Source organism: Leptopilina boulardi, unplaced genomic scaffold (assembly GCF_019393585.1).
Source record: "Leptopilina boulardi isolate dan_hultmark-lab unplaced genomic scaffold, ZJU_Lbou_2.1 LbouV2_368, whole genome shotgun sequence".
Lineage (NCBI taxonomy): Eukaryota > Metazoa > Arthropoda > Insecta > Hymenoptera > Figitidae > Leptopilina > Leptopilina boulardi.
The window spans coordinates 3,580,497-3,608,193 of NW_026137938.1; the positions used below are offsets into that span (position 1 = coordinate 3,580,497).

At 31.7% G+C, this 27,697-nt stretch overlaps 2 protein-coding genes across 8 annotated transcripts in view; both read left to right on the forward strand.

The window, feature by feature from the left end:
• Positions 1-27,697, forward strand: part of LOC127287127 (kinesin-like protein GA13060) — a 375,235-nt gene that overhangs the window by 333,810 nt on the left and 13,728 nt on the right. For all 6 annotated transcript variants that reach the window (XR_007843837.1, XM_051313896.1, XM_051313892.1 and 3 more), the window contains exons 7-9: positions 5,871-6,059; positions 19,266-19,359; positions 26,666-26,863. Coding sequence is in view for 5 of the 6 variants with exons in the window: in XM_051313896.1 (XP_051169853.1) it covers positions 5,871-6,059; positions 19,266-19,359; positions 26,666-26,863 (481 nt within the window). In the remaining variant the exon portion in view is untranslated. The remainder of the gene's footprint in view (positions 1-5,870; positions 6,060-19,265; positions 19,360-26,665; positions 26,864-27,697) is intronic.
• LOC127287131 (lambda-crystallin homolog) overlaps positions 1-27,697 on the forward strand; it is an 87,686-nt gene that overhangs the window by 18,085 nt on the left and 41,904 nt on the right. The window contains exon 1 of one of the 2 annotated variants that reach the window (XM_051313908.1): positions 17,595-17,607. The exons of the other annotated variant lie outside the window; for it this stretch is intronic. The gene's annotated coding sequence lies outside the window, so the exon portion shown is untranslated. Of the gene's footprint in view, positions 1-17,594; positions 17,608-27,697 lie in introns of those variants that run through there. 2 annotated transcript variants of the gene reach the window in all.

Sequence of the window (27,697 nt, forward strand, 5' to 3'; positions counted from 1 at the left end):
AAAAAAATCCTGACGTAATGGAGCAAAATGGACTTCGGATTCGTGTTCAGCACGTCAAAATACATATAGGGATAGGGTATTCCGGTCAAAAGTACATGACACTTTTTTTTTTTGTGGGGCTGTGTTATCAATAATTACGACTTTTTTTTTTTACAATAATTTCATTATTTTCATTAATTTATTGTTAAATATTAGTCTGAATTTCATATGGATAAAACAAAAAATACCAATTTAGAAAAAAAATGTTTCCTTTTTTTCCATGTAAAGTTTTAAAGCAGAAACTACAAATTTATGACAAGTAGTAAATTGGTCTAAAATTCAATTCCGAAGTGAGTTTTTCGCCACCTGAAAACTTTGTCGTAACCATCAAAGTTTGGTCGAAGAGACTCGATTTCGAAATAGTTACGATGGACCAACTTTACTTTCATGTTTTTAAGACGTAGTTATTGGTTATTTGAGTAAAAACTTTTTTTTTCTTCATATATCTACAAAAAGACTATCGACTAAACTAAAGAAAAAAAAAGAAAAAAAAGGGTTAAAATTGATTTTTACAGACAAAAAAATGCAATATATTTTTTTTCTTTGCAAAATTATTATTAAAGAAATTTTAATAGAAAATAATTTCAAATGAAAATATATTTCTAAACACACTATTATAACAATAGTATCACTATTATTTTCAAGGTGATATAATTATTTTATGTAACATAGAACATCTCGCTAAAACGATTATCCCAAAACATTATTTCTCCAAAAGCCCTGTGTGTGTGTATATATATATTCTCTTCAACAATTTCCTTCTCACTTTCATTTCAATTACTGTGAAAGTCCGGGTGAGAGTTAATTTAGAGAATGTATTCAAAGCGTCAACGGTTATGGCTGAGCCGTTAAAAAGAAAGAAATAGTTCCGCGAAATTGGTCCGCCGAGGGGTCTTGCCCCGCGTGTGACGAGGTCGAAACGATCGAGGGGGTCTAGGCGTTCTGTCCGTTAAAATGAATTTTCGTCAGGAAAACCGTCTTGCTGTGCGCATTGCATTATAGCTGTAAAGTCGACTTTTACGAGCGTAAGATCAAATTAAACTTAGGTTATAGTCTCGAGTGTTAAATGTCGAAAAAGGGGTGGAAAAGTGTCAGTCTTAGTTTAAAACTGACATTTCAACATAATAGATGCGAAGAAAATCAACTATGAGAAGAGGATAAAGATAAAAACGTTAGACAATTCCAGATAAGATAATCTAGATGTTATCTAGATATTATCTAAACAAGTTAATCTAGATATTATCTAAATTATCTTGACGTTACCTAAATATTATCTAAATGCAAACTTGATATTATCTATAGATAAGATAATCTTGATGTTACCTAAATATTATCTAGATGTAAGCTTATTATTTACATAAGATAATGTAAACTAGATATTATCTAGATAAGATAATCTTGATGTTACCCAAATAATATCCAGATATAACATCTAGATTATTTTATCCGGATAATATTTATAGTTATCTTATCTAGATAATATGTAGATAATATTTAGGTAACATCTAAATTATCTTATCTACATAATATTTAGATAACATCTAAACTATCTTATCTACATAATATTTAGATAACATCTAGATTATCTTATCTAGATAATATCTAGGTAACATCTAGATTGTCTTATCTTGATAATATTTGGATCTTTACGATCTTTACAAAATTTAGAGAAAAAAAAAAGAAACCACTGAGTCGCTAAGTGAAAATTAATATCACGCGGTCCAGCGCAGGATGAAAGAGGGAGAGAGAGAGAGAGAGCGCTAAGCAGGAATTTATAATTAGTGGACAAAATTATCGTCGATCGTGTCACGAATTCATACAAACACCGCAAATTAAACAGTGTTTGGAAATGCCCAACTTGGAGATTCTAATTCGATCGTGAATTGCAAAACGATGCGCGACAATTCGCGGAACAATGACGCGACACACACACACAAACCAAGCGGTCAATAACCTCTATGGGATTCAAAATAGAATTTTCATTTCAAGAGGTAAGAGAGAGAGAGAGAAGGAGATTTTGCCATCCACTGTTTTCTCTTGACAGACATTATTAAGGTGCATCAATGTTTTATCATCCTTGAGAGTTGAAGGCATTATCTTTTCTATATATATATATGATCATGTCTGATCCATTGACTTTTCTACTATTGGATGAAACAAATGGATCATCTTGTTGGTAGAGCTCTTTGGCTTATACCTGACATCAAAAACCTTAAAAATAGACTTTAATAGAAAAGCGACTAGACAGGGGGAAATCAATGAAAAATTGAATTAACTATTTTTCAGACTAACTTTATACATATATATATATATATACTGTCAGAGTAACTTTTATTTTTATTCGATTTTTTTTCCTACTTTTTATTTAAATAAATAAAATTCCTCTTTTATAATGCAAATATTTATAAAAGCAAAATTTCAACTTTACGATTTCTGAATATACTTTAAAAATGTTCTTATATTAATTAGTATTGATTTAAATTTTATTAATTCAAAAAAAAACAAAAATTATAATTAAAAAATTTTTTAAATAAAGTGATAGGAACAAGAAATAGAAAATAATTGGGGAAAAAAAATCACTCTTGATAAAATACGAGAAAGAAATTGAAAACGCTATAAAAATTTGTCCCTTTTATATATATATATATATAGGTATATGTATATATCGAGGGAAAAGTCTCACGAGTCTATTTCCGGTTGAGTTAGATCGGTACGTTTGATTTCTTGCCTTCTGACTCCATTTCTGAAAGGAAATATCAACGATGACACAACAAAGATGCACCAAAAACGTTCATATATGCAAAAGGCAGAGAGAGAAAGAGAGAGAGAGAGAGAGAGAGAGAGAGAGAGAGAGAGAGAGAGAGAGAGAGAGAGAGAGAGAGAGAGAGAGAGAGAGAGAGAGAGAGTATATGCATAGCAATCTCAGCGAAAATCGACAAACTCAATTTCCTGGACAACACACAGACCATCAAATGACAAATCAATTTTGTGCACGTTCATTTTTATTATATCAAAATAAAATTTTCTAATTTAAAAAAAAATAGAAATTTTTGTCAGCCTATATACAATAATTCCCTTATATATTCTAAATTTAAGAATATGTGAAAAAATTAACGTTACTAACGTTACTAACGTTTCTAACGTTACTTATGTTACTAACATTACTAATGTTACTAACGTTACTACCTATAAAAAAATTAAGAGTTTCTAAAATATATTTTCACAGAAACTTTGCCACTACTTTCCCATTACCACTTTCACTTCCACTTAAACTTTTTATAATTTTCATTCCCATTTCCACTTATACTTTTTCTAATTCTCATTCGCACTTTCATTCTCACTTCTACTCTTTCTAATTCTCATTCCCACTTCACTTCCACTTTTTCTAATTTTCATTCCCATTTCCACTTCCACTTTTCTAATTTTCATTCCCATTCCTATTTCCACTTCCAGTTTTTTATATATTCATTGCCACTACCACTTTTTCTAATTCTCATTCACACTTTCACTTCCACTTGTTCCAATTTTCATTCCCATTTCATCTTCCACTTTTTTATTTTCATTACAACTTTTTTATATTTTCACTCCCACTTCCATTCCTAATTTTTTAAATTTTCATTAACACTTTCACTTTCTCTAATTTCCATCCATGATAATTAAAAAAAGTGGAAATGGTTGCGTAAATGGAAATTAGAAATAGTTTTAGTCGAAATGGCAACAGCTAATGAAAATTAGAAGTGGAAAAAATGGGAGTAAAAGTGGGAATGAAAATTAGAAAAAGGGAAGTGGGAATAAAAATTAGAAAAAGTGGAAGTGTAAATGAAAATAAAAAAGTGAAAGTGGAAGTGATAGTGGAAACGAGAATTAGAAAAAGTGGAAGTGGGAATGGAAGTCCGAATGAGAATTAGAAAAAGTGAAAGTGGAAATGGTAATGAAAATAAAGAAGTGGAAGTGATAATAGAAATGAAAATTATAAAAAGTGCGGGAAAGAACATTAAATACTTCCTGGTGGTTGATTTTCGAGAAGTTTCTGCAAAAATACAATTTAAAAACATTTTCTTAATTTTTTTATAGGTACTAACGTTAGTAACGTTAGTAATATTAGTAACGTTAGTAATGTTAATTTTTCTACCTGGGTATCTTCTTAGCGCCTATTTAAGAATATTTCTCCATGTATTTTATTCTTACAAATATTCTTAAAATAAGAAACACTTTTTAAAAGAAATATTCTTAATTTAAAAAGTGTTTCTTTCCTCACTTGGAAAGATTCATCGGAAAGTGCCCCCTGGAGGTTCTATCAGAATTCCGCCGGAACTTCCAACGTAATTCCGTCGGAATTCCATCGGAGTTCCAAAGAATTTCCTATGGGATTTCGACGGAATTCCGATTAATTTTTTTCAAAATTTTTAGAGTCCTAATTCCGTCAGAATTCCGTCGGAATCCCATCGGAAATTCTTTGGAACTCCGATGGAATTACGTTGGAAGTTCCGGCGGAATTCTGCGATAGAACCTCCAGGGGGCAATTTCCGGGGAATCTTTCCAAATGGAATCTCTTTCTTAAATTATAAGAAATATTCTTAATTTTAAAAGTGTTTCTTATTTTAAGAATATTATATTCTAACAGTAAGAATAAAATGTATGGGAAATATTCTTAAATACGCACCAAGAAGATATATTCTTTTTAGAATATAATTTTTCCAGTTATAAAAAAAAAATAGTGGAAGGAAAAAAATGTAAAAATGACGATTTTTTCCCCCCTTTCATATATAATATTTTTCGATTTGAGAAAGAGAGAGAGAGAGAGTATCCATTAATGTGACATTGGTGGCTGCAGTACAATCGCTACGAAACACACTATCTTAATTAGCCTTCTATACTCGAGTGCCTGGTGGTGTTATCGATCTCTCGGCATGCCTCTATCTAAATGGATACGTATTACCAAATTACGCTCAACTCGGGAGAAGAGGTGACGTCGAGGGCCCGTTGTTAATGGAGTATGACTTAATGCGAAACTCCTATAAGCCTCGTTCCAATTGTGACTTCTAAAATGAGACCCTCATCTGCTAAATGGCATCTCAATTACTAGAAGGCTCTTTTCCAACATTCAAAACCAATCTTCATTTTTAAGCGCAAAAAAAACGAATTATAAAAATTTCTCCAACTTAAATTTTAAATTAGTAAAAGTTTTAACTAATTTGAATCACTTTTGTTATTTGCAAATATTAAATTAAAAAAAAAAGAGACTAAAAACTCTTTTTAAAAACAATAACAGTTTTGCTTATTTATTTTAAGTATAAATAGTCTATTTTATGTTTTATATCGAAAAAAGAGAAGATAATTTCGTTTCTCTCAGTTTCCATTTAAAAAAATATAGTGGAAAAATAAAAAAATAAAAAAAAAACAGATTTCCCATAAAAAATCTAACACATTTCGATACTTAATTCACAAAAATTGAGGGTTATATAGTGCCGACAATATTTACCCTTTGTATATAGAAGAAAAGTTAGGAAATATATTTTTTTTTTACACGTTCTATGGCGTAATGGTGCATTTACGAGCAATAAACTCCAGATGAATGAACACGCTTTTGTAGAGTTTATAAACTGATTGGCTACTGGGAAGTACAGAATTGATATCCCCTTGGGCAATATTGTTCTCCTATAGTTCGATCGTTTAAATGCAGTTTAGTGTAATTTTAACCAAAAACCGTTAACCTTTCCCACTGTCTAATAAGATCTATTCAATAAATTTTAATTAACAATTATTAATTGTAAATTAATGACAAAAAAAAATTTTTTAATATTTTAATGTATTTTTTCCATTTTTTTCAGGTGAAGGTAATGTTAAGAGTCTCGCCTGGAGAGGGTGGTAGTTTTTTCAACGCCGACAAAAGGAAAAAGCAAGTGACCTTGATCGATCCAGCCTCGGCCCAATCTTCAACAGCTGAAGATCGCAGGCCGACTGTTGCCGCACCAAAAATGTTCGCTTTCGACGCAATTTTCACGGAAGAAGATTCTCAGGTAAATTTTTATTATTAATAAAATAAATTTTAAATTATTAACTTATTAAAGAAGAATCTACTATATTCGAATAAAATTTGTATAAAAACAAAAAAAAAACGCTTAAAAAGGTGACAAAAATTTAATAAATAAAAGCATTTTCTGTTTTATTTAATTAAATAAAATAAATTGAAATTTCAAGAGTGAGAGATTGATTGAATTCGAATGTATATATATATATATATATATATATATATATATATATATATATATATATATATATATATTTGGTAAAAGTCAAAAATGAAAGGTGAAAAAGTGAATGAAATGGATATTGAATGTTTGAAACGAAATGTGAACGTGCCCCATCGACAAGTTACATTTATATGTCGCATGAACTGAAACGGGAAAACGTCCCTGCCGGGCGCATAACTAAACTAATTTCTCGACCTCTAAACTCAGCCTCTGCACCGCATCGACCGACTATCCCTCAGGCAGAGATGTTGACTCTCTACTTGCGACTTCTACATCAGTTTCCTATGACTTTCCTTAACCAAAAGCACCTTCACATATATATATATATACACAAGTTCCTTGGGAGAACCTCTTTTAGAATATAGGTCTTTCATTTATGTTAGCTGCCATGTTACTTTGAAATTCCTCAAGATTCTCCAAGTTTTAAACTAAATTTTCATCTTGCTCACGTCTCAGATTTCACGTCGTAAAATACAATTAACACTATATTCTCATTCTCTCATTTTCCTTCAACTTCAACCCTAAAATTAATCAGATCCTTCATTACAATTCTAACAATGTTCAAAAAAAAAAATAAAAATTCTGCTTTTACTTCAGAAACAAGTACATTGTTTAAACAAATACTCCAAAGTTCATGAATATTCAACAACAATACACGAGATATAGTTTTCATTGTATTTAGTGAGTTCATCTCATTAATTAATCTAACAATGAACATAATTATCAGCATATAATTAGTTCCACACGGTACAAAAAACAGATTTCCATTTCTGAGAGATTTACTAGTTGCTATAAAACGAGAAAAAAAATTTAAAAAAAGAAAAAAAAGAGCATGTCGCTAAAAGTAAATGTCGAAAAAATTATAGGAATATTTAGCCAAAGTCGCAAAGCTTTGTGTAATCATGCGAAATAACATCAAATAGTAAATATGGTTTATTGGCAGCAAAACGTAAAAAAAAAAACAATTTTTGGAACCACTAAGTTATCGTTTTATGCACACATCGTAAATTGATGGACAAATAATGCAAGCAAATTCTAGTAAAGATATATAGAAATAAACTTATTTTTAAATAAATATATGATGCATATTTATATTAAAAAAAAATACTCTCTAAATCTGAATTAGTAAAAATTTTAACTAGTGACTCACTTTTTGCTTTTGGATTAGTTACTAATTCTAAAGCAAAAAGTGAGTCACTAATTCAAATTAGTTAAAATTTTTACTAATTCAAATTTAGAGTGTATCTAAACCTGAATCAGTCATATTTTACTGATTAGCAGTAGAAATCTACTAATTGCCATAGCGAGAATTGAGCAACTGACAATTAGTAGAAATTTACTGATTCAATTAGTAAAATATCAATTACTGATTGAATCAGTAATGGCAGCCACAAAATCTACTGATTTATTAGTTAATTTTAAAGGTTATGTTATATACAAATTACTGATTCACATAAGTTATATTCTATTGCTTGCATATTCACTAATATTAGTAAATTTCAAAAAATAACTGAAACTTCAGTTAAAATGAAAAGTACTGATTGAATTAGTAAAATTTCTACTGATTCAGATTTAGAGAGTGCAGATAGCATGTAAACTTGCAGCAATTTTGCGGCAAGCTTGCCGTGCATAATTCCCAACCTTGCACGGCAAACTTGCCGCAAGCTCACTGTAAGCTTTAAATGTCCCACCTGACCCAAGTAAGTTTACCGAAAGATTGCTCAGTAAGCCTACTGAAAGCTTGCAGTGTAAGATTACTGCAAGATTGCACAATAAAATTATCGCAAAATTGCTCAGTAAGCTTGTAGCAAGGTTGGTGCAAGGTTGTCAAATAACCTTACTTTGAACCTAAAAAAAATTTTTTGTTAATGTTTCGTCTAATTCATATCTAATAAAATTGTATAAATTAGACGAAACTTAAAAAAAAAATTTTTTAGGTTCAAGGTAAGGTTATTCGGCAACCTTGCACCAACCTTGCTACAATCTTACCGTGCAAGCTTATTGAGCAATCTTGCGATAATCTTATTGTGCAATCTTGCAGTAACATTACACTGCAAGCTATCAGCAGGCTGACTGAGCAATCTTTCGGTAAACTTACTTGGGTCAGGTGGGACATTAGAAGCTTGCAGTAAGCTTGCGGCAAGTTTGCCGTCCAAAGTTGGGAATATTTGGCTCATTTGGATAGAAGAAAAATTACATCTAAACAATTAAATTTAATGACTAAACAAAATTAGAACTGCAATCATGAAGAAACTAAAAAAAAAACCTATTAAATTAGAGAGGAGTGAATGCATTTTTCGTGCTAGTTTCACCATTGACCACGTTTACTCGAGACAATATTTGCACTTAATCGTGAATCAACAGAGTCTCCCTGACGATAAACGGGGTGTATGCACTGCTCAGCTAATTACAACAAGGAGGTGGATGTGGATCGATAGACTCTGGATTATGCATCGACTTGGAATGGCCATGTTGCGGGTGAAGAGAAACCCCTAGTCAAATAGGCAATAGGCAACACGACACACACATACATTTGGGTCGCTTCACTGTTTTGACTTAATGGGATACATATGTATCTATTATATAATATAATTATATTAAATTATCTCTACACGGAGAATAATGAATTTTTTTTTACCTTTACTATAAACCAGGAACTATCAAATTTTATTTGATCGCTACAACAAATCTGTATTGTAGGGTGCCTACTAAAAATCTGAATTAAAATTCCAGGACTTTTTCAGGACTTTCTAGGACAAATTTCTTATTTTTCCAGGACATTAAATTGGATGACCTTAAGGAATAAAAAAATTTGTAGTTTAACTATTGTTTTCAGAAATTATTAAAAAATTAAATAATTACTTAAGTAAATTTTCATTTTACTTATTTAATGAATTTTTTTTAACTTGATTAACAAAATTATAAATTTTTGAAAATTTAAAAGCAAAATATAAAAAATTCAAGGACAAAAATTAAAATTCCAGGACTTTCAAGGACATTCCAGGACATTTTTTCAAATTCCAGGACATTTCCAGGACTAGTAGACACCCTGGTATTGTTGTAGTAATTTCTTTGTAATACTAACAATATATTCGTTGGTATAACAATAAAAATTTGTTGTATCAATAAAATTTTGTTATACCAACGAATATTTTGTAATATTACAAAGAAATTACTACAACAATACAGATTTGTTGTAGCGACCAAAATTTGTTAATTCCAGGTCAATCTCTTTTATTTTTATCAGCAAACAAAAAAAAAACCCCAAAATTCTATTTCAACAACTCGATCGTAAAGATTGATTTCTTCACCTTCTCAAGAATTCTCGTCCATTATTCATTTCTTCCGAATACTCAGTTTGATTTTCTTTTTTATATTCTGATATATAAAAAAAACTATAAAGTACATGATTCTTCCCTCATCTCAACAGTGGCGAAAAAAAAAAAATTACACGGATTTCACGACACGCGAGAGATATTTCCGGATATTTCGCGAATCTCGTGGGACATTACCCGGCGTTCGATTTAAATGAGCCGCTTTATCCGGCAATGTTTCGCTCTCTATGCACGTCGAGTATTCTCTAGAGATCATCCAAACGCGTATACTCTCTCTTTCTCTCTCTCTCTCTCTCTCGTCCTCTCTTTTCTCCCTAACTCTATTCTCTCTTTCTCTCTCTTCACCTCTTTTTTTTTATCCTTGACTGTTGAACGCATTTTAGAAGACCTATAGAAATGAATCGATTGATTCGATCAAACGCCATGCTACTGATTGTCATCCAAAAACACAATGGAACCAAATCTCCGTCTCATTCTACTCTATCTGGATTGTCAGCAATCCTCTTTCCGTGTTTGTATTCTATTACCCATTCTACGTTTTTAATAGAGAGCATTTTGATTCATGATTTAATTCAAGTAGAAAAAATATTCACGATGCTCAAGAAGCAATAACAGGTATGAGAAAAAAATGTATATAAATATTTTAATGTTATATTCAACATTATATTTATTGGTTATAGAAATCCTTTGGAATAAAAATCAAAAGCTTCCTTTTTTCAATATAAAGTTAAAAAGTGAAATAACTTGAAAGTTTTTTTTTACACTGTACATATTAAAATTATTCTATTTTAAAGAAAGTTCACTGATTAATTGATTTATTATCATGAACATAACAGGCAATAAACATTTTTATTCATTGAACTAGTCTAAGTTTTGAGGTTATGTTCATGACAATAAATTAATTAATCAGTGAACTGTCTTTAAAATAGAATAATTTTAATATGTGCAATTTACAGGAAAGTTAAAAGATACTTTTTTTTTACTTTATATTGAAAAAAGTTAAATTTTTTGATTTTTATTCCAAAAGATTTCTAACCTATAAATATAGTGTTGAATATAACATTAAAATATTTATACATATTTTTGTCACCATTCGGGACGTTGGCGATTCGAAACATGACAATTAGGGATTTCAGCAATTTCGGAAGATGACAATTAGGGATAATGAAAATTTAGGACATTTGGAGTTCGGGACAATGACAATTCGTAACATGTTCAATTCGGGACAATTACAATTAGGGACGTTGACAATTCAAGACAATGAAAATTTGGGACATTGTCAATTTATGACAATGACATTTCGGGACATTGACAATTTGGAATATTGGCACTTTGGGAAATTAGCAATTCGGGACATTAACACTTTGGGACATTGACAGTATAGGACACTGGCAATTTGGGACATTAGCAATTTGGGACATTAGCAATTCGGGACATTCACCATTCGGGACGTTGGCGATTCGAAACATGACAATTAGGGATTTCAGCAATTTCGGAAGATGACAATTAGGGACCATGACAATTCGGGACATTGGGAGTTCGGGACAATGACAATTCGTAACATGTTCAATTCGGGACAATTACAATTAGGGACGTTGACAATTCAAGACAATGAAAATTTGGGACATTGTCAATTTATGACAATGACATTTCGGGACATTGACAATTTGGAATATTGGCACTTTGGGAAATTAGCAATTCGGGACATTAACACTTTGGGACATTGACAGTATAGGACACTGGCAATTTGGGACATTAGCAATTCGGGACATTCACCATTCGGGACGTTGGCGATTCGAAACATGACAATTAGGGATTTCAGCAATTTCGGAAGATGACAATTAGGGACCATGACAATTCGGGACATTGGGAGTTCGGGACAATGACAATTCGTAACATGTTCAATTCGGAACAATTACAATTAGGGACGTTGACAATTCAAGACAATGAAAATTTGGGACATTGTCAATTTATGACAATGACATTTCGGGACATTGACAATTTGGAATATTGGCACTTTGGGAAATTAGCAATTCGGGACATTAACACTTTGGGACATTGACAGTATAGGACACTGGCAATTTGGGACATTAGCAATTCGGGACATTCACCATTCGGGACGTTGGCGATTCGAAACATGACAATTAGGGATTTCAGCAATTTCGGAAGATGACAATTAGGGACCATGACAATTCGGGACATTGGGAGTTCGGGACAATGACAATTCGTAACATGTTCAATTCGGGACAATTACAATTAGGGACGTTGACAATTCAAGACAATGAAAATTTGGGATATTGTCAATTTATGACAATGACATTTCGGGACATTGACAATTTGGAATATTAGCACTTTGGGAAATTAGCAATTCGGGACATTAACACTTTGGGACATTGACAGTATAGGACACTGGCAATTTGGGACATTAGCAATTCGGGACATTCACCATTCGGGACGTTAGCGATTCGAAATATGCCAATTAGGGACTTCAGCAATTTCGGAAGATGACAATTCGGGACACTAAACATTTGTGACACAGGCATTACTGGCCATTGTCAATTCGGGACAATAACATTTCTTAAAATTTTATTTTCTATCTATTTCTGAAATATGTTCGCGCTCGCCCGGGACACCCTGTATGTAATATTATCTTCATTCTAACACTTTAAGTTTCCTGTAAGATTACTGTAACATTACACCGTAATATTACGAATCTCAGATATAATATTACCTTAATACTATGGTAAATATTACCTGCTGCTACAATTTTTAGTTTTATAACACTCTTTTTTCCCGTCTTAGAAAAAAATGGAATCTTAGATGGTTCTTAGAAGAATAGTCTTAGATCTTACAAAAATCCCCATAAAGAAGTAATTACATCAAACAGTATAACTTATTAGGAAAAAAAAACTTACCAATTGTTGCTGAAGGAAAAACGATCCGTCCTCAATAAATTCCTGAAACAAAAAAAAAGAATAAACATTAATATTTGCTTTTAAATTACGCAATTTGTGAAAATCAATGCAAAATTTGGACATCCAATCATATATATATATACTAAGGAAGTACATGAGTACAGAGTATAATATCAAGATTGATGATGATGAAATTCTAGTAGAATGAGATTTTAGTAAGTAAATGAGCAATAGATCGCGGATGCTACAATTGTAGATATAGAATGGTGAACATTCATGAAACAGGGAATACACGTAGAGATGGGCCATCATGTGTATGTAATCTGCTGGTGCAGCGTGACTATTAGCCGTAAGTCAATAATAAAGCCCTTGTCCCACTCGGGCCATAATGGCACCGGTGAATTATCCTGTACTGGACGCATTGTCCTGTCTATTCACTAGTGGCAATATTATTGTCCACAAGCCCAGGGCGATCTCCTCGGACTCTGCATTTTAGCTTATCCGCAAAATCTATCCATCTGCATCTCCCTGCCAATTAGAATTCCTCCTACTATATATACACACTTCTGACATAGACTTTAATCATCTCATTGTCAGAATAAATTTATAAAGAAAATTTTTAGAAATTCAAAAAAGTCGTATTTTTAAAAATACTATTTTAAAATACTATTTTAAAATACTATTTTAAAATACTATTTAAAAAAATATTGAAAATAATTATAAAATAACGTTCATCAGACGTTGTAAACGTAACACTTTGTTTAAAACTATTTGTTGATGCAATGAAAAACGTGTGTTATTCGCACTCTCCGACTATAAAGAGCAATCTCTCGAAATGAAAATTTTCACCGTCAACAGGATTTTAATTAATTTACAGAGACCCCCCTTTTTTCACGTTCGCTTTGTTGACTCATGTATCAACTGGTAAAATTTTCAAATTGTCCTCTCGTAAAGTCAGAGGATTTTCAGTGTCATTTTCGTTATCAAAATATGAGAAAGACATATAAATTATATAATTAAATATAGGTTTGATTTGAATAAAAATCTAAGTTTTTCTAGTTCAAAGTAATATTTCAAAAAAATATAGTAATTATTGAGATAGAGGAGACACCTCATTAGGCCTACGTAAACTCACTTGGCAGTTGCTTGGCACCTGTCATACTTCATTAGTATTCGTCGCTCGTCACACTGGAGAGATTAATCCCTCTGTAATATGGAAATGTGTTTCGAGTGGACAGAAAGGGTGCCGGGGGGGGGGGAGGGTGACCATGACCAATTCAGAGAGAGAGTGAGAGAGAGTCGAAAACCCCATTCGTAGAACCGTATGATTGGTTTACAGATTGCCATGTGTCTATCCTTCTCTAGTCAACGTTAGCTGACCTCCGATCGTATTCAGATGAACCGACTATTTAGCAAATCTGCCAAATCCCCCAGACCAATCATCTCCAGGTGTAAAATTTCAAGATTGAAATGTAAAATCAACATCAAAATTATTAAAAATTAAATCTAATTAATGACTTCTAGTCATCTATAACTAGATGGTATTTAAAATACCATCCATTGTGTAAATACCTCTTAATTTAATATTACGCACGCCCATGTTGTTTCAAACTATCAAACTTTCCAAGCCTTGTACTTCAATTTCCAAAATTTCCACCCATAAACATCAAAGTTTCAGTAACAAGATATACCCATTAAAACATTTAGTAAAAAAATATATTTTCGAAAAATTCCTCATCGAAAATAAAAACTTCAATCCACCCCACCCCTCACTCAAGGATTCTTAAAACCCGTAGAAACATAAAAAGATAAAATATTTCAAAAATAAATCAGTACGCACAAAAAAGGGAGTAAAGGTTAGAAGCAAGTAAAATTTCTCCTCATGCCCCAATGCGGTTGAATGTGGCTTCTGAAATCACAATATCGTTCCGGGATAACAACTCGAAAACTTTTTCACTCCCCCTTCAAAATGGTGGAGGGGGGAAGTTAAGAGGGAATAGATGGGGGTTACGAGTTACGAGACTAAAAAAAAAAGAAACCTGAATCTGTTGAGGAGGGATTTTGGAAGTAGGGGGTGAATATGGTTTGGGATGAGTACCCCCAACCCACACTAGGTGAAATATGTCGCGATTTACACGGGAGATTGGCGTCATTGGCGCCAGGGGACCAAAACCCATTGCATCTCTCTTTCTCTCTCCCTCCCTCTATATTTCCCCCCCACCCTTCCATTTCCTGTTGATTTCTCTCTTCCTCTTTATCCCTCGCGGGCCAGAATGTTGGGATCAAAAAAGCATTTGCGAAATCCGCTATGTCTGTAGAGGTGACCGATGCAAAATCGAAACCACTGTCGACACGCAGTTGCTTTCTATATATACATATACATATATACATTCAAAGCGATTGTACGTGCTCGATATTTAGATATCGGATTTTGGTTGGTGCTTCACACCCGAACCAATTATTTTTAACACAAGTGGATTTTTCCTTTTTTTTTACCCGAGGATTTTATCGGATTTGGTAACAGTATCTACAATGGAGTGCAAAGTGGCAAGATTTTATCGGATATTGTGAAAAAAAAAAAAACTCAAAGTTTCTTCCTGTGACGATTATCTGTTATCACTCTTGAATTTTAAAATAATTTAAATTAAATAAAAAATTATTATATATAGTCATGCGAAGAAGAACAGAGATTAGAATCAAGAAATTCGATGGAGGGGTCATTCGATTATTTCCCGCGCCATTAAAAGGGTACTTGAACCCTCTTGAGTGTCCTCTCTCTCTCTCTCTTTCTCTCTCCTTAGAAAGTTTCGACATGAGTTTTACATTTCTTCGCCAGCAAGAAACGAGCAGAGGGAAAGATCTCTTCCTTGCATTTCTCGTTTCTAAGATCTTGGTAGAGAGCCTCGTCGTCGTCTTTCTCTCGCCCTTTTTCGAAGCCGTCGGATAGGACGACGTTCCTGACCCTATTGGTATTCCATGTGGGTGCGCCAATATTGCGTTACCAGTACGCGTTCTGCAACTCAACCCATCACCATCGTCGAACGTTTGTAAGTCATACCACGGCCTTTTCGCGTCGCTTTTAATTCACACGTTTAAAATTAATGATTGAACCCCACCCCTCCCTCTATAATTGAGTCGCTTTTGTCGTTTGTTTCGATCCAAAACGATTCCGCCACTTTTCTTTAACGAGTTAATTATTTTTCAAACCCCTTTTTTTCCCCTTCATATTACCTAACTGATTTGTACCTTTAATTCGATAATCACTATAGGATTTTAAAAAAAATATGCGAAAATATACACACGAGAAAAATCAAGAGACTTTGAAGTAAATATACCTAAACTATACCAAAGTTAGCGCTACGCAAGATCCAAGTTAAAACTATTTGGGTCTCAAGTAGCGCTAACTTTGGTATAGTTTACGTTATATTTACTTGAGAGTAAAATTGATTTTTCTCTCCATGTAAATATTGTTTCTAAAATATATTTCTGTTGTTTCTAAGTTTGGTTTCAATTTAAATAATTTAGAAAAAATAATGAAGAACAACATTTGCGTATTCAAAAATTTAAAATGAATGACGAAAAGCATTTCTTGTGGTTCTCGTAGAATTATAACTCGTCAAATACGATCGATATCTGCTGTAAATTAGAGTCGAAACGCGCCGAAGCTAAGAGCACTGAGATTCCTCTCAACTGGCTCAGAGACAGGGAAATTCCTCTTCTCTCGCTCCTTTCCCCGCAAAACTTGGAGTGTAGAATCAAGTGTTTGAGATTATGACGAAGGCTTCGGTCACGTATTTCATTAAGCGTCACACGGCTTGGTTGAAGGGGGGCTGAAGGGCGAGTCACAGGGGCATCCGCGAAATATGTTTGCTTTGCATTATATATCCCTCACTCTATGATCCTGTTATAATTACGAATGTCCTTTCTTGTTGTCATTTTCAAACAATCCTTCCATTTCTATCCTGGCAAAGCCTCGAGGTTCGAATATTCTAACACATTTCACATTTTCAAAAAAAAAAAAAATTAATAGATGAAGAAACATCTATTTCAGGTAAAAGTGGTAAAAAAAATCGATAAACGAGTAAAAAGCCTTGTCCTTTCTATAGAATAGGAAACAACCCCCTCTCCCCATTTGAAATGCCAACGACAGATTGGAATTACCATATCAGGGAAAAAGGACTGGACTTCTTATTTCCCTTTCCTCCAACAAACTCTACACTTCGTTCTCACTCATCTCCCTCTTACATTTGCCTTTCACCTTCTTTTTTTTTTTTTAAACCTCCCTCCGACCCAGAAACCACGGACTCATCCTGGATGCTCTCGGCTTTCATCTCCTTTTCCATCTTGTCCTCATAGAATCCTCGTCCGCAAAGATTTCAATCTTATTTGGCCTGTGGTATCATCACTTTCTCTACACATGCGATTTACTATTTTTTTTTTCATTCTTTACTCTCTTTATATATTCTTCAAAGAGAAAAATATCGAGAATTCCAATATATTGAAGAGTTTCGATTAAATAAATTTGTGGTTATGTTCGTTTCTTGGTTAAGGGAATACAAAGTTGTTTCTCGGACATAACATCAAACCCAACGGTCCCTTGATGAATTTTAAGGTTATGTTTGACCTATGACCCTTGAATTTTGAGGTTATGTTTGAACTAAGGCCTTGAATCTTGTAGCCCTAGAATTTTAATTCTGTATGAAAAAAATACTAATTTTGAATATTTGTTAGAATTTAAAAATTAATTTTAAGATATTTAAACACTTTTTCGATAGGTATATAGTAATTTATTTTATATTTATCGAAAGTATTTAAAAATATTCTATTATATTAAGTTAACAAATTTCGAAAAACGACACCGACCCCGTGACCTCGACACCGTCCTTGAAAAATCTATTTTCAATTATTTTCAAATAAATCAAAATACTTTGCATATATGCTTTTAGAAAATCTTACAAACTATTTTTATGTAACATCTTTTTTCAATTTTAACCCGAAAAAGGGTTATTTTGCAATTTTTTAAGAATTTTTTCAATTTTTTATTATTATTTTTTATTATTTATTGTTGTTTTTTCAATTTTTAGTTAGTAACCTATAATATTGTGTCTAATTTTAAGTGTCATTAAAATCAAATGTTTTTAACTTAATAATTTTAACATTTCTTAATTTAAAACGAAACATCTTCTATTATATTAAGTTAACAAATTTCGAAAAACGACACCGTGACCTCGACACCGTCCTTGAAAAATCTATTTTCAATTATTTTCAAATAAATCAAAATACTTTGTTGTTTTATTTCTTATTAATTTTTAAATTAATTTTTTAGAATTTAGTTTTATATGAGTGATGTTATTAATAAATTATTATAATTTATTATATTATTTTCTTTATGTTACGCAGCCGTTACTATTCAGCGCAGCTATTCTAAAATTTTTGTTATTGGTAGATCATATTTTATATATTTTCTTCTTTTAAATGTGTTTTTTTCTCTTCTAGGTGATATGATCATTATAATATTAATTATATATATATATATATATATATATATTTCTCATAGCGCAGCCGTTACTATTCAGCGCAGCCATTCTAAAATTTTGGTTATTGCTAGATCATATTTTATATATTTTCTTCTTTTAAATGTGTATTTTTCCTCTTATAGGCGATATGAACAGTATAATAAATCTACATGTGTTTGTGGGATAATTTACATCAATATAATATAATATAATACAATTTACGATAAAAAAAATATATTATAATATAATATAATTAATATTGTTGTCATAATTATAATAAAAAATATCTAATATTTAACAATTGTCATTTCATCCTTTAATGAAAGTGATCAAAATTAAGATAAATTTTATACAATATTAATAAGATATTAATTTAAAACATAAATTATATATATAATATACATGAACTACAATAAGTAAACAACAATAAGTACAATTTTAACCGAGCGAGCGTTAGCGAGCGAGGAATACATCGCTAGTCTTAAAATTAATTTTTAAAGTCTAACGAATACTCAAAATTAGTCAATTGGTATTTTTTTCATACAGAATGAAAATTAAAAATTTTTTCTTTCTATCTATCACTTTAGAGATCTTTAGAAACTTGATTTATCTTTATTTAAATTTTGAGTTTAATCATCCTAATATAGAATTACTGACACATCAAACAATTTGCCGAGCTAACATTTTATCCCTTCGATACGACGAATTGATGCACGGCTTGTTGAGTTGAAAATTCGGATACAGTCTCTTTCTCTCTCTCTCTTTCTCTCTCCACAGCCACTTGATTTGCACCCCCCGATAGCTTTGTCGAATCTCGAGGATCGCTGCAACGCCCGAGCCGATAGTTAAACCCGATGAAACAACCCTTAACCGCAGCTTCTCAATAGGGGTATTCGAAGGGACGAAGGTAGTAAAGGAAATGGTTCTTTGACTCTAGAAAGACACGATACCTATGAATATATTAGGCACAAACAAAGCCAATCTACCCGTTCTTGCACTTCTATTTTCTTAAGGGTTGCCGCTTCTTGTAAATTAATCATCATGTCATATACAGTTAACCCTTTAGATATATTGCCAAACTTGATTACCGTTGAAATTAGAAAATTATTTTATTTTAAAAAACAATTTTTTTTTACTCTATCCAAACAAAACAAAAAAAAAATAAATAAACTAATTACATTTTTTTAATTTTGGTGTCTTTTACAGACGGAAATTTGCTCGAGCGCTCTCACAGATGTCATCCATGCTGTAATCAATGGAACAGACGGCTGCTTGTTCTGTTTAGGACACGCTGGTCTCGGTGAGTGTCTTGTTTTTATCTTTCTTATATTAAAAATTATTCAAAATAAATGCTACTTAAACAATATTTTTTTTTTAATTCTTCTATTAAAATAAAAGTTTCTTTTCTTTGAAAGAAAATTCTTATTTCAATCAGATAATCCTTGAGTCAAATAATAGAAATCGTATCTGATTCATGGGAACAGAAGCGAAAGAAAATTGTGTCAACGCTGCTTTGCAATTCCTTACGATTCAATCGTCCAACTTCATTGAATCTAAAAGGTTTGATTTCAGTAGAGGAAGCTCTTAATGGCATGTCAGCAAAGCGAGGACGAAAGTCGGTTTGAAAAAGATTCTTTTCATATATATACATACATATAAAGAGAATACAAAATCGAGGGGAAAAAAAAGTAATACGAATGAAAAACAAGAAAAATGAAAAATGACGACGAAATAAAAATGGAAATATCGCCTAGAAAAGTAGAGCAAAAGATAAGTTTTTTTTTAACGTCCCCGTTCTAGATATTTCTCAATTGAAGCTTTTTTCATAATGAGAGGAAGATATCTTAAGAATGTGAGATATAGATCTAGGCTATTCTCCGCACACTTGAAGAAAAAAAAATCCGACAGCGAGGGTGAAAAAGCCATTGTTTAAAATGATCCCTATTTGCATAAAAATACGCATAAACTGACTTTTCACACTTAGTTTACATGAAACTTTTTTTTCCCACCCTCTTATTTTTAGTCAAGTTAAAAAAAATTATCGTAAATTTTTTCTTTTTTCCCTTATAATAATAAATTTATTACTCCATGTGAGAAAATTACATAAAGAATAAAATAAATTGCGGATTTCAAATCGAATTAAGAAAAAAAAAATTTTTTTTGATGGAAGTATGAAGTGAGTTGAATCGCGATTTCATATTTGGCATGAATTCGATTTCGAATAAAATATGTGCGCTAAGTAAGTGGGAGCGTGTTCCGATAGCATAATTTACTTTCCCTCGGTTCATTTCTATTTCAGGGTTTCCTTCTTCTTGTACCTTATATATATATATACTCGATTCTCTTCCTTTCCATCTCTTCACTGGCTCTGACGACAACGTCCTTTGCCTCTCCCCCGTGTAATCATGCATTTGCATGCAAACTCGATATCACTACTTAAAATGTAAAACAACTCCGTGTCTCTCTGTGTATTCCTCCGTCCGCCCGCGCAAACTAAGAAAGAGAAAGGGGGCGATAAAGCCTCCCTTGGAAACTTCTACTAAAAAACAGAGACAGAGAGAAAGAGCAAAAAAAAAAATTGCAAACGCTCGCAAAAAGCTCTAAATAAAATTCCTACTACTTCCACCCTTTTTGAAACATACGGAATCGTAAAAATTTACCTTTGAAGAATCATTTTTTTTTCATTTTAAACAAAAAGTTAGTATAATAAAAAAAAAAAATTTACATGGAAAAAAATCTTTACCTGAAATAGCAATAAGTTTCACTGGAACAGCGATATGTTCAACTAAAACAGTGAAAGTTTTCTCTTTTCTAGTGAAACATATCGCTATTTCAGATAAAAATTTTTTTCCGTTTAATAATAATTGTAATGAAGAAAAAAATAATTGCTATACCTAATTTTAAAAGAAATTAAGTCTGAGGCAGGGTTGCCAGATTCTTCCGCGACCGACCCGCCAATAGTACAGGAAAAAACCGCCACTTTTTTAAATATACTGTATATTTATAATTTTATATAAAATTATATATACTAAAAAACATTATTTTTTTTTGAGGTCGAAGCGTAGATTTACATAGTTTACAATAAGCTTCCCCTTTGCCCAAATGCACTAAGGTTTCAGGCGTTCTCTGCAACCAACCTACGTGTATGTACAAAATGACAAAATTATAAATTTTATTTACAGTCCTCACAAATGCATTATTTTATATTAATGAACGATATAATTGTATTTCATTTTCCCGTGTGTTCTATTTTTATTTAATATGATAAAACAAATGCAAGTGTGCGCGACTAACGTTTAAATTATTTACATACTACAATCACATGTGAACGGCGCGCCGGCTTCGTATAGGCCATGAACTTAGAAGTCGTTACAATTAGAACAGCTGATCTATAATGTCTTTGGTTAGGCGCAAAAAGCTTTAGCAACCTAAAGGTAGATTCACCGGGTTTTGAGTACTTTATTACAGCGCCTGCGCTTGCATGCAGACAGGCAGCGAGCCAGAGCCTGACAGACATAAGACATAAGGCAAATTTATGATATACAGCAATATCGCCCAATTTGCGGGTACTATCATTAAAACCGCCCAATTAGCGGTTTACCGCAAAACCCAATTTTTACCCGCCAATTGAGTCTTCAAATCCGCCCAATTGGCGGGAAACCGCCCAATCTGGCAACCCTGGTCTGAGGTGTTATTCTGTAGCTTGACTTCACCTTCATACTTTACTTTCAATTCACTCTCACTTCATTTTCACTTTACTTTCACTACACTCTTATACTTCATTTTCACTCTCACTTCATTTTCACTTTACTTTTACTTCACTTCAATTTCCCTTTCACTCTAGTTTCACTTGCAAAGTGAAGTGAAAGTGAAGTGAAAGTAAAGTGAATTGAAAGTGAAGTGAAAGTATTTGAAAGTAAAGTGAAAGTAAAGTGAAAGTGAAGTGAAAGTCAAGTCAAGTTACAGAATAACACCCCTGTACTAAATTTCATAAACTCCATAAAAACCAAATATTATTTTCAATATAAATATATGAAATATATTTTATGACGAATAAAAAAAAAGATGCACCTAACAAAAAAAAATGAACAAATGGAACGCATTTGCACGTCGTCCTCAGGATTACAAGCAACGAACGCGACTGGGAAAATTCATAAGCTCATTGCACTCATTGTCCTCTGTCTGTCAACGCGTGCTTTCAGAGATCGGTGTCGCAACCCTGCCCTCGTAAAACGTGTAAATTCTGCAGGTTGTTCTATATGAATTTCCGCAAATGTGTACGCGCGAACACGATTCCTCTCTTTAAAAACAAAAAACAAAGCGTATGTGTGTGTGTATGTCAGCTTGAAACGCCAGATGATCGTGCCCGTAAATAATGCCCCACGCTTTCCGGAAATAGAAGATACGGGGAAAAAAAACAGCCAATCGAAAAACTTTTGTGCATACCCTATCAAATATTGTCACAATATTTCATTTTTATATTCCAAATATTTCTGCAACATTGCCGTGCAATATTCGCAATATAGACATGAAATATTGCTGCAATATTGCACTGTAAAACGAGAGGTATTAAATTAATACCAACTTTAGGTACTAAATTGCCTTTTGGTTCTATTTTAATACCTAAAATCGGTACTATTTTAGTACCTTCTTTTTACAGTGTGTGGCATGATATTCGGGAATATAAATAAAAAAAAATAATTAAATTCAAAGACAATATCCAATACGTATAATATGAAAAGGTCAAAGGTTAATTTAATATTGAATTCCAAGTGGTTGATTATTAGAGTGCGTGGCTTTAAAGTTTATTAACGGAAATAGGTGTATTGTGGGATGCAATTAAGGGAATATATATCGACGGGATTTAGCTTGGTGGCGGTGCATAAATCCCAGGGCGTTTATTGCTAATGTCTCTTTTGTTCGCGTGCAGTCGCGGGATAAATTATGTGATACAAAGGGACGATCTTGCGCGCGCGTTCGCTCTCTCGCGAGCTGACACGTTTACCCCAGGTACAAAGACGGACCGACAGTCCGCACTGTCGGTTTATCTCATACCGTACGCCACCAAGCCGAAAGGGTTTGGCAACCAAAAGGGGGCGGTGGTGGGGGGAAAGGGGGTAAGAGGGTGGGTTTTCGGGATGCTAAGGGGCTGTTCGCTGTGGGGTAATTAGCGACGCGCTGCAAAGTACAAACGAGCGTATTGTCACGCTTGTGTGTGAGACACTCTCGTTTCCTTTTCAGATTTTCTATGTGACAAATCCCGTTGCTTTGAAAATCTACCTCTTTGACACACTATTCCTGATGTAGATGGTTTATATATATATATATATATATATATATATATATATATTTAAAAAAAAAAGAAGAAAAAATTCACTACTATGACTGACAAAAATGGGCTTCTACTTTCAAGATTACAAACCTTTGTTTGATTGCCATCCTTTTTTTTCCCCCTCCCTAAACTGAGTTTTAAAAACAAAACTTCTTTACATATTTAAATGGGAAAATTGTGATAATATTTATAAATATCACATGAGAAAAAGAAACCAAATGAAAATTCATTTTATCAAACTGAATGAAAAATCGTATTGAAAAAAAAAAAGTTCAGTTCCATCAACATGAAATACACATAGGCTTTTTGGAAATATGTCGATAATGTCGAGAAAAGCATAACGTTCGCAGCGACATTTAGACGAAAAAGGGTGATAAATTTGCTACGCATCGTGAAACAAAATACCCTTTCGATCTAGTTATTATATGCATGTAGCGATAACCGAAAACACATGTCAAACAGAAATTTCTATAATAAAAGAAGGGAAATATATAACCAGACACATGATTATAACATTAAATATATTTAGACTCTCCTGTTTTACTACTCTCTAAATCTGAATAAATGAAATTTCACTTAGAAAGTTTAAATAGTCTTCCACTTGGAAAAATAAGTGAAATTTTACTTATTTTTGAGTGAAAGTCACTTATTTTTCTACGTGGAAGACTTTTGAAACATATTCTAAGTGAAATTTCACTTATTTAGATTTACACCGAAAAAACGATATTCTAATTTTAAGAATTTTCAACTTATTTTAAGAATATGCGAGACTTAAATAGGCGCCACGAATATATTCTTAAATTAAGAATAGAATCCTTATATTAAGAATATTTTCTTAGAATCACTTTTTTAGAATATAATCTTAAAATAAGTATATTTTCTTCTTGTACTCTCTAAATCTGAATAAGTGAAATTTCACTTAAAATGTGTCAAAAGTCTTCCACGTAGAAAAATAAGTGTATATGCACTTAAAAATAAGTGAAACTTCACTTATTTTTGAGTGAAAACCACTTATTTAAAAGTGCATATACACTTATTTTTCTACGTGGAAGACTTTTGACACATTTTAAGTGAAATTTCACTTATTCAGATTTAGAGAGTATCAAGAAATATACTTTTAGCAGTTTTAAGAATACTATAAACTTAATTTAAGAATAGTAAATACTTAATTTTAAACCAAAATATACATAATTTCAAATAAAGAAAAAGTACAGCATTTTTATTTTAAAAATATTACTTTTATTAAAGTTTTCAAAAAAGAACACAATTTTAATACTTAAAGACAATGTTAACCAATTGTCGAACATTTTTTTCAATTTGGAATCACAAAAACTTACTCTCTAAATCTGAATTAGTAAAAAAGTTTACTAATTTCAATTAGTGACTCACTTTTTGCTTCTCAATTAGTAAAATTTTACTAATTATTAGTAACTTTTACTAACAATTAGTAAAATTTAACTAATTCTAAAGCAAAAAGTGAGTCACTAATTTAAATTAGTAAACATTTTTACTAATTCAGATTTAGAGAGTAAATTACGTAGATAAGATTAAGAAACGCAATAATATTTTTTTTATAAATTTTTAAACGTGAAAAATTAAAACTAAACAACAATTATTAAAATTGTAGAGAACAATACTTTTGAAGTTTACTATGATTGTCAAAAAAAAAAAACACTCCGACGCGCACGACGACTCGTTAGTCAATGGCGACGCGAACAAGCTAGCAGCACGTCAATTCTAGCGCATATTCTTGTTTTAAGAAGAAGAAGATTTAGTACATAGAAAATATTCTTAAAGTTAGAATCTGCTTAAGAATATTATTAAGAATATTTATGTAAGAATATAACATTCTTAAAACTAGAATATTTTAAGAATATTTTTAAGAATATTTTTTTAAGAAAATAATAATCTTAAAACTAGAATACCGTTTTTTCGGTGTAGAGAGTATATTCAATAATATAAAACCTCGAAGTAAGACACGTCACGTCAAAATAAATAAATATATATAAAATTTTTTTACTTTTTGTAAAGTTAAATTATACAGAAAATGCTGCATTTTTTTTATAAATATTCTAAAATAAAATCTTAAAAAAGTAAAGTACAATAATGCATAAATGTATTTAATAAAGAAGTATTCGTAAACATATTTTTACGACTTCTTTATTAAATTTTGAACCATTGTATTAATGTAAGGAAGCAGAAGTTATATATATATATAAAAGTCGTGATTCAGTTTTGAGAAGTTTTAAAAGTATAAATGGAGAACTTTTGTCATTGGATGCGGTTCATTTGAAACTGACCCGCGGCGATGACGCAGCCCTTTTCCAGCTTTCTAATTAAATAATAACATAATTCAACGTCTTACACTGCGAAAATTAAATATCACTTAAGATTCAACGTCTGCTCTCGGCTTTTCCATTATTTCTGTTATGCTACCCTCGACCACCTCTGATTCCACGTCGTTTCCTTTACTTTCCATTTCTCTTTGTTTTACGATATTAATAAAGTCACCCGCCCCTTTTGTCTCGTTATCAATTTTCTGTTTAGGTCTCGAAAAAAAAAGAAATTGCTTTTAAAAACAAAAAAAAAAGTTATCACAACCTTTATAAAAAAAACAAATTTAATAATGATAAAAATGCATGATTGTGCTACAAAAATTATTAGTCACAATTTTCATTTTAAAGAATTTTATCCTAATTTGTTTTTTTTAACGAAATTTCATTTTTCGAATTATGAAAAATGTAATTCAAAGAATGAAAATTTGTTTAAAAAAAACAAATTACGATAAAATTCTTTAAAATGAAAATTGTGACTAATAATTTTTATGGAATAATCTCATGCGCTTCTTTAAATTTTGTTCCATAAAAAATTTTTTTTTTTTTTCAAAATTTTGTTTATTATAATTTTGAATCTGATATTAACTGCCTCGTAAACCTGTTGTTCTTGCATCGATGATATATCGATTCATTGTCGCATTCCTGTTTGAAATCTCGTTTATCACTCTAAACCATTGTGGTCCAAAATACCAATGTTATCCCACGGGTTTCATCTACTTTATATATATATATCCGCGCATCTAGCAAACTGTAAACAAATTAATCGTCCAGCATACCACAAATCAAATATTGCCATTATTCCATCAGTCAACTCCCTATTCTAACGAACTTACAACACTCAATTGTTTCCAAATTTTCGTTTTAAAGACGAAAATAGAAAAAAAAAATCGAATCATTTAAAACAAAAATTGTATTTTTGGTTTTTTTTATTGTTTCAGGAAAAACTCATACAATGTTGGGAACTCCCGAAGCGGGTCACACCTTAGGTGCTATTCCATGTGCAATAACTTGGCTTTTTCGTGGAATTTCTGAACAACGACAAAGGACAGGTGCAAGATTTAGTGTGCGAGTCAGCTGTGTTGAATTATCAGCTGGACAACAACAATTAAAAGATTTATTAGCAGCCTACGCAAATGGTAACTATTTTTCTTTAAAAACGCTAATAAATTCTAATTTAAAATCAATAAAAGATATAATTGAAATTGTCTTTGAATTGACTTTTTTTTTATCTGAAGAAAAAGAAAAAAATAAACCCTTCTTTGGAAGCACTTGTTTCTGCAACTAAATATATAGGTATATATACTCCACTGCTACTAAGAGACTTAAGGGTCCTATGCGGAGAAGGTTGTGCAATAGCATGCAGATTGTACAACGTAGTAGACGAACTTTACATCCCCCTTTTGCTTCTAGGAAGTCTCTATACAACATTGGTACGGTTAACGATTATAAGCGCAAATACAACGCTTCCCACAATTAATTTCGTGCCTCGAATAATACTGACTGGTATAATCGTTTGGATTAATTAGAACCAAGTACTGCGGTTATTACTGAAATGTGTCGCATCATATTGCAAAAATGAACAAAAGCTGTACGCAATTTTCAAAAATAAAAATATACTTATTCTATAAGAATAGTCACAATTCTATTTTTAAATTTATTTATATTTCTTAAAATTACATGGAAAAGAATGCAAAAATAAATAAAGTAATTTTTACTATACTTTAAAAGTAAAACCGAAACTGTCCACAGTTTCTGCGCAATTCTGTCAATTTTTACTCCAAAAATAGTATTAAATTTATACTTATGAAATAGTAAAAATTATTCTGGAAATAGTAAATTTTACTATTTCTGGAGTAAAAATTGACAGAAATGCACAGAAACTGTGGACAATTCCGGTTTTACTTTTAAAGTATAGTAAAAATTACTTTTTCCATTTTTCTCCGTGTAGAAATTTCGTATATCACTGAAAA